The sequence below is a fragment of the Rhododendron vialii genome, chromosome 13a (assembly GCF_030253575.1).
Source record: "Rhododendron vialii isolate Sample 1 chromosome 13a, ASM3025357v1".
Taxonomy (NCBI): Eukaryota; Viridiplantae; Streptophyta; class Magnoliopsida; order Ericales; family Ericaceae; genus Rhododendron; species Rhododendron vialii.
In genome coordinates, this window is record NC_080569.1 from 7,309,530 (window position 1) to 7,318,008 (window position 8,479).

At 38.3% G+C, this 8,479-nt stretch overlaps 1 protein-coding gene across 1 annotated transcript; it reads right to left on the reverse strand.

Moving 5' to 3' along the window:
* Positions 1-5,479: 5,479 nt before the first annotated feature.
* Positions 5,480-6,308, reverse strand: LOC131313828 (RING-H2 finger protein ATL63). Its single transcript, XM_058342329.1, has one exon. It carries the CDS (start codon positions 6,306-6,308, stop codon positions 5,511-5,513), a length of 798 nt encoding a protein of 265 aa, XP_058198312.1. The 3' UTR covers positions 5,480-5,510.
* Between the last annotated feature and the right edge of the window lie 2,171 nt (positions 6,309-8,479).

Consider the following 8,479-nt stretch of genomic DNA (forward strand, 5'->3'; position numbering starts at 1 on the left):
TTGGACGGTAAATTAATTTATGGTCTAGCTTCCAGAAGCAGTCGAAGTACGCATAAGTTTGTCCAGATACGTGATTATCGGGAAAAAAAAGTTTTTGCAAAAGAAGCACGCTGGGACGCTGCCTAAAATCATGTGTTGCCTAAGATCATCGTACGAGCTGCATTACAAAAGAAAAATTAATACTCCATTACCAAACAGAAATTTATGAAGAACAGCAGGGCCTAACTACGTCAAGTAGGCTTGAATGCGCACAAGTAAAAGATTTGGGCTAAGATCAGCCCGGCCCGGTTAATCTCATTTTGTCTCCAAAATTACTTTCAGGTCTCCAAAAATAGAGACCACGCCTCTTTTTTTAGATCAAATTAACGATAGGTCCCTCATCAAAATTCTTCCATAAAGTATAAAAATTGAAAAAAAAGATGGGATAAATTACAAAATCTTTCATCAATATATCACATTTATTCTCCATTTTGGAGTTTTTTTTTTGGTAATAGAAGATGCATTAAACATAAATTAAGAGTTTACAAACCAGGGGTATACAACCCCAATCAAATTCGCATAAAATAAACTAGCAATACAATTAGGGCGTGTTTGATAGCCGGATTGGGGCTTGGGATAAGACTCCAAAAGTGAAGTGCAATTCAAAAAGTGTGTTTGGTTGGAATCCCATGGATTACAAATCTCATGGAAATACCAATCCTCCCATCTGATGAGATTAGTCAATCCGGGGGGGTGTTATTACTAATGCCATCCCCATGGGATTGAGCAAAACCAGTTTAAAAACTTACCTCAATCTTAATCTCAATTCTAATCCTAGCCAAAACAAACATGTTATTTATAATTTCACCTCATTCTCAATTCCAATCCTAATCCTATGCAAAACAAACATGAATAAATGATTCATCCCCTCATTAATAATCCCACCTTATTCTCAATTCCAATCATAATCCCACATCATTACGAATCCCCCCAAAACGAAATATGCAATCAAACACGTCCTTAGGCATAAGAGGGTAGATATGAAAATCTGCCACCGAAATATGTGCGTCATTTGCCAATTCATCCGTACAATGATTTGCTTCCCAATAGAAGTGTTTGATATGATGGACACCGCTTCAAATTCTTCTAGGAGCTAGGGACCTATAATCAAGTAAAATGTTTACCAAGTTGGTGGTTTGTGGTGTGATGATCACCAATCAACTGTACCATACCCAAAGCATCAACTTCGATTTCCAACTTGTTCACACTTTCTGCCTTTGCCAAAACCGGGGCCATCCCGTAAAGCCAAAATTTCAGCCATAAGGCTGGAGTTCACCTGCAAATTTTTATGGAAACCACCAACCCATCTACCAAGTGATCACGGAGAATACCTCCCGTACCTGCCGTGCCCAGTGCCGCATTAAAAGCTACGGTCCGTCTGTGTTGAGCTTGAAAAAATTTTCACCAATGCCATTTCTCTGCCCCTTAAGTTTATACTGGACCAAGAAATGCCATTCCAAGGCCTTGTTTATGATGGTCTTAGCAATAGAAGCGGGGTCCGGCCAATTCGAGTTAGAGTTAAATTCGAAGATGCGTTTATTTCTATCGACCCAAATATGCCAAATAGCAAAGAGGAAAACGACTTTCCAAGGGGTGCCCGAACAGTAGGTACCCGAAATCCTTGCATTGGTGATGATCCAGTCAAAGGAGTTGTTCTGAGAGTTATGCAAGGGAAACTGAATTGCCGGCCGTCCAAATAGACACAGCTCGACTACAGTCGCAAAGAACGTGACAGGCATTCTCACACACAGAAGGGCACCAACTACAGTCCGGGGAGGAGGTGATACGACGAGTAAAAAGATTGTTACCCGTAAGAAGACGATCCTGGACAGCAAGCCAGACGAAGTGCTGGATACGATAGGTACACGGAAGGCGCCAAATCCATTTCCAGTGGAGATTGGAGGTGAGGGATTCCGTGGGAATAAGGAGGGAGTGGGCAGTGGTGGAACTCAACTCACCATTCGGAGTCATGAGATGCCAAATGATGCGATCAGGTTGGTTGTTGAACCACTGGAATGTGGTTTTGTAGATTGAATTAAGAATGGATGGACTCCGGGAAAATCAAAAGAAGTAATGCCATGGTTCCAACTAAGATTTGTCCAACAGTCAACGAACTAAAAGATCAGTTTCATGGTGGTGAAAGGGGCCCTCTATTTTTAATCGAAGGGTCCCATCCCCCAACCAGTTGTCCCACCAAAGGGAGGTACACAGACCCTTGCCCAATCGAACACGTGTACCTTTATCCAAGAGTTTCTTTAATTCGCGCTTGAATATGGGTGGGAGATGCTCTAATTTTGTTAGATTTCTTAGGGGCTTTCCGATCTAAAATCAAATATTGTTAATAGGTGGAGTAATCTTTAGATTATATGAGCCAACATTAGATGGCTTTGGTGAGTGATGCGAGATAATGTCTAATACTTCCGCTCACGTGCTGTCCGGATGCACGTGGAGATATGAATGGATGAGACGGGGCAATTTGACTCAGACAGAAACTCGACCACGTGAGATGAGATCAAAGACTTAGCTTTGATAACATATTAGATTGCTTTGAGAGTTTCAACCAAAAATCAGTTGACAATAGGTAAAGTAACGTCTATGATATATACGAACCAAGCTAGCATGGGTAATCTATGTGAGTAACGTGGGATAAAATCTAACAAAGTAATTATGTTGAAACGAGTTTTCAATGGAGTTTTTCACACTAATTAACTTTCCCGCCATGCTATGACCATAATTTTTGTACCGCTAAATTAGGTTATATATATGTAAGCTTTAAAATAGAAAAATCACACTACTCTCACTTAAAGAAACAATATTTAAAGCAATTACTTTTTAAAAAAATTGAACCAGGCTCCATGTGTGTCTTCAAACTCTGCTACTGATTGTGTTCCGCCATTTGTATAAATCGTAAATGCTACAGTAGCATATTTATAAAGCAAAAAAGACAGGAAACACTATTGGTGATCTTGGGGCACAGGCATGGCCGGCTCTGGGCTAAGGTCCATGAGACTCGCAAGTCTTAAGCTCTCAAAAATGTCCAAAAATTAGGGTCTCCATTTGTTTTTAGTATCTAGTGTGTGTGTGTGTGTTGCTATAGAGCCCGTTTGTTAACCCACGAATATGTGCCCTTTTACATAAGATCCAATGGCCCAGTAAAAACGAAATGGAGGAAAAAACAAAAAGCGAGAATAAAATTGGATCATGAGACGTCGGGATTGTTGATCTCTAGGAAAATTATTCAGTGTGATGAATGTATCATTAACATGGATGCATTTTTTCTCTTTAAACGATAATTTCCATTGCAAACAAACTCAATATACTAACGAAGAAGGAATTACACGTTAAGTGATACGATATTAAGGGACTCATTTTCGAAGATTGTCTTAGGCCTCCGAAATCTCAAAGCCGACCCTGGGCACCGGCACGCGGTGCTCCAATACTCTTCTTCACCACACATTTCTGTTTGTCTCAATACTAAAGTTATGGACCGGCCCCAATTATCTGCAAAGTGCATAATTATTCTATATCCCAAAGGCATTGCCAAATGGTGCTCCAATTATCTCTTTACCACATAGTATTTGTGTGAGCTCCACACACTTCATGGTGGTGGATCACACAAATGTGTGGTGAAAAAAACAGCCGAACACCACGTGACAATACTCCTGCGGCTTGAATAATTTTTCCTCTCTCCATGTTCTCTGGTTGTCAGCTGGAATTGGGTTGTGATGCGTGTTCCCCATTTCTTCCCCCTCTCAAGCTTTGTTGTTTCTTTTTCAAATTGAAAACGTTAGGTTTTTGTTTTGCTATCAACAAAATCTCTCTCTTGGTGTGTGATTTTCAATTTATTTCTTTCAAGTTTATTGAAAATGCTAGGTTTCTGTTTTGCTACCAGCAAACTCTCACTGGATTTGTTCATCTCTCTCTCTCTCTCTCTCTTCCTTTCCGGCCCCTCCTGGCTCCCTCTCTCTGTCGTACTAGAATTTCTTTCATTCGACATGAATTTAAAATGAATATTATCAAACGTAGAGGGGTACAATAGAGAGTTTGTGGAAAAGTACCTGCACTTTGTGACTAGCTAAACTAGAATATACTCCCTCCCAAGACAGAATCAGAATTTTGTAAACGCGGGCCGAATTATGAACAAGATTTTGAAATTTTAAGGTTTGAAAATCTAATAGTTTGTTTGGTTTAAATTTTGAGGGAGGTTTTTTGGGTAGTAAGTGAAGGGAGAGAAAAAAAAAACTTATGAAAAACCGTGTGTAGAGAGAGAAATTGGGGTTTGGGACCCGAAAGCACACATTCTTAAAGCATTTTAAATGTCTAAATAACACCCAATATCAAATACAATACTTAGGTGTTCTCAACCAAAAAAAAAAAACTACTAATTTAATATTATTTTGAAAAAAAAACTCCAAAACTGTGTTGGGGGCCTTGGCCCCCCGTAAGCCCACACTTAAATTCGTTTCTGCTCCCTTCGTCTCAATTTAATAGTTTTTTTTGAAAGTTTGTGCCACTTTTCAATTGATTATATCTCATAATTTATAATATTTTATGTGAGTTTAAAAGCATTGTATTATAGAACTAATCGAGATCTATTGATACAGGCGGATATTTTAATTATTCTAGAAATATATATAGAAAGTTCCGTTTATTATTTTGAATTTAGTATTTTTTGTAGAAATCTTTCCGTTTTAGCGTAAATTGCCTAGAATAAGAGGTTTTCTTATTTAGGTTATAAATTCTATTTCCTTGTTATTATTTTCTTATTCTCCAAGATTCAAATTTTTAGCTTTCCTTTATTTTATTTCCTTTTTACCAGTATTTTTAGACTATCATTATAAATAAGAATGCACTAAGCCTTGGGGCTAAGGGGCTGTTTATGATTGATTAATTAATGAAAATTGAGAGTTTTCTCATTATTGTGTGTTTGTAGAGAAAGTACCTCTAGTTCATACTTGTTCATGAATCGTGTTGTTTTTGTTGCGTGTTTCTTCTTTATCAACACGCCTAGCTTCCTGCGTCATCTATCAAACAATATCCATATTGAATATAAAATTCATTACCGATTTAATAGTTTTTTATCCGGTTAGAATAGAACGATGGACTATTAAATAGGGACGAAGGGAGTAACAAATTTGGCTAGGTATTTTGCCTAGTGATTGGTGTTAAGGTATCAATTGAGAAGTTTGGCCTAACTTTGTGTTAAATTTTTCGTATATTTATTCATTTTGATGATATGAATCATAAAAGTATAAATCAAATTAAACATTTAAAAATTTCAAGAAATCGTTCTATTTTGAATTTTTTTTTCTTTTAATTAGTAATTTTTTAATATTATCACTCCTAATTTTTATGTTTTCGATTTCTCGCGACAGGATGGATATAAAATTTTAAAAACATAAGCGCATAACTAATAAAAAAAAATAACAAGAAGGATAAAAATTAAGTTAAGACCATGGACGATGATCTCTCTACTCTCTCTCTAGATTGTCTGATTCAGTTACAACAACATTGGATAACGAACGACTTTTCCTTCCAGATACACTCCACCTCAACATTCTCTTCAACGACCCGCCCAGCCCCGCCGCCGCTTGCGACGCCGACGAACGAACCAACGACGCATCGCCACCGCTGCCGCCGCCCATCCCTCCCACTACCCTCGCATCACCGGAACTCGGAACCTCAACCACAATTTCCGATACACCCACCGAATCCCCACTCGCATCAGCAACGTTTGACACTTCCGAACTAACTTCGCTTCCCTGGGTCGACCCACTCGCCAAAGCCCGACACGTCGGACAACTCGAGTGGGACCCCAACCACATGTCGATGCAGTCCACGTGGAACCCGTGCCCGCACTTTCCCAGTTTCCTCCCGATCTCTCCCCCTTCAAACGCGGTTAAGCAAATAACGCATTCCAATTCTTCCGGGTTCTCCTCCTCCCGGTACACGAACAGGGGTATCTTAGCAATTGCCGAAGAATCCAAGCCCTTGGTTGGGTAACTCTCGGGGTGACGACGGAAACGGGTGTGAGCCAAGAGGAGAGATGCGGAGAATACTTGTGTTGTGATGATCCTGGGTGGAGATTGGTTTTGTTGGGTTAGGAATAGTTTGGCGTAAACGTGGAGTAAGGCGACGAAGACGATGACGAGGAGTAAGGCTACTAAGGCGGAGGAGATGAGGTCTCCTCCTCCTCCGCCGCCGTATGATGATGTGCTCCTCTGTGCCGGATTTCTCAAGGCCTGTATGGTTGGAGTTGGACTGAGCATTTTCACTCGACGGAGGAGTGTGAGGAAATGACGGGAAAATATGTAAAATGGATTCTGGGATCTCATGTTTTCATGGGAGTGGGAATGTAAAAGTCGTTGATGATTGCGAGCATTTGTGCCCTGGTTTCTCCTACACTGCGTCTGCTTGTTCTCTCTCTCTCTCTCTCTCTGCGTTCTAAGCTGGGGGGGTTTTTAAGGTCAAGAGAATCCCAGGATTTAATGAAGATCTCGTGAAGGCGACGGCAGCACTGGATTAATGTGCATGTATGTAATGTTGCCGGAATGGGTTAACACTGATTCAGTGTTGACAGGGCGGAGGATAATATATTTATAATTCTTTCAAAAATTTAGATATCAATATACGGAGTATATGTTACAGATACAAATGCATTTTCATACATTTTTCGAATATCAATGTACATTTTACCTATTACCTATTATCCTCCGCCCTTACTATCCTCCACCCTTACTTTGGATTTGGTTTCTTAAAACTCAGTAGTCGTGGCCATCAGAAAAGCATTTTAAGTGGTAGTAATATAGAAATATATATTCTCAATCACAATTATTAATAAATCTGAACAAGTGATTGTCAAATAGGCTATCAAGATGCAGTTACTTCTTGCCGTCAAATATGGGTCTGAGATGCTGCTGACTTGTTCGGTTTGAATTTTGAAAGAAATTTTAAAACATAATGAGTGAAGAAAGATAGATAAAAAAAATTTATTGAAAACCGTGAGGTGGAGTTTTAAGTACCCAAACGAACAAGAACACGACTACTCCTATTTCTCGCCTCCGAATTTGGACGGCAGAAGGCTGGAGAAGATCCCAGTACCCATTAAAATATTATTATATCATAATAACATGTACACAGAAATAGGTACACAAAAATATTATTATTGATTGTTCGTCTCGACTAGAGAAACTAAAAGTATAAAAATATGACAAAAAATTTAAAGAATCATGAAAGACAATAAATGACAATAAATTTGGATTATTTTTCTAAACTTTATAACAATTTTTGTCATAATTTTTTACCTTTTAAATTTTTCTCACCTAGACGATTCAATAATTCATAAAAACTGTAACAAATGTTCAAATCAGACAAAAATCTTATCCAAACTAGTCAAATAATAAAGGTAAGCCAAACCTAGCCACCATATAATTTATTTTGTAACTCTCCTATGTGTCTAATCTAGCTTACATGCACCTCAATTAGTCTTTGAAGAACCAATGACAACGTCCACTGCCACTAGCAAAGAGCCCATTTAAATACTATAGGACAAACCTCGAATAGGCTGGTCTAATCAAAGTTATTACTCCCTCCGTCCCTTTTTTAATGTCCTGCTTCGTAATTCCAACTTATTAAAAAGACATCATCAGTATACCTTTCATATCAATTTTTTCCTCCACTTTCCCTACTTACCCATCATCATTACACTTTTACTTACTTACTTTTTAAAAAGAAATCTACTTTTAGAGATAAAATAGATAATACACCAACTTTTACCTACTAACTTTACAAAATAGACACTTATTAAAGGACAGCCCAAAATGAAATACTGAACTCTAAAAAAGGGACAGAGGGAGTAGCATGTATAAGGTTTTGAACCTTAGATCCAAGTTACGAGCGGATTAAGATTTTGTGGGGCTGAGTCTGTCGGGCGGGTCTTCTTGGGCCTGTTTATTTTGGCCTATGTTGTATATTTGGATATCGGGTGTGCTAGATTGTATTATTTTTGAGCTCCCAGGTTAGACCTTAGGGGTTGGGTTTCGACCCATGTACGGTACTATCTAACTTTTTGTTAGATTTTCCTTTCCTTTCTCCCTGTTTTTTAATAAAATTTTGCCTATCAAAAAAAAAAAAGTTGGAACAAACCCCATAAATATCGAGCCTTAACTATCAGGCCAATCCTTAGGGGTTATACTATATACCCTTCAAATGGATTTAGCATCTCCAAATTTGACATTTAAGGCTGGAGATGCTCTGAAGTGACTTTTTGTGGGGAAGGACCTTGAGATTACCAATTGACATGAATTCATTTAGTTTTTTGTTAGAATTTTAAGAAAAGCATGTAACACTGAAACATATTCTATAACTTCTTGTCAAATTTGAAGTTCAGCTATTCTTTGACATTCTTATATTTTAATCAAATGAAATATAACTGAAACCT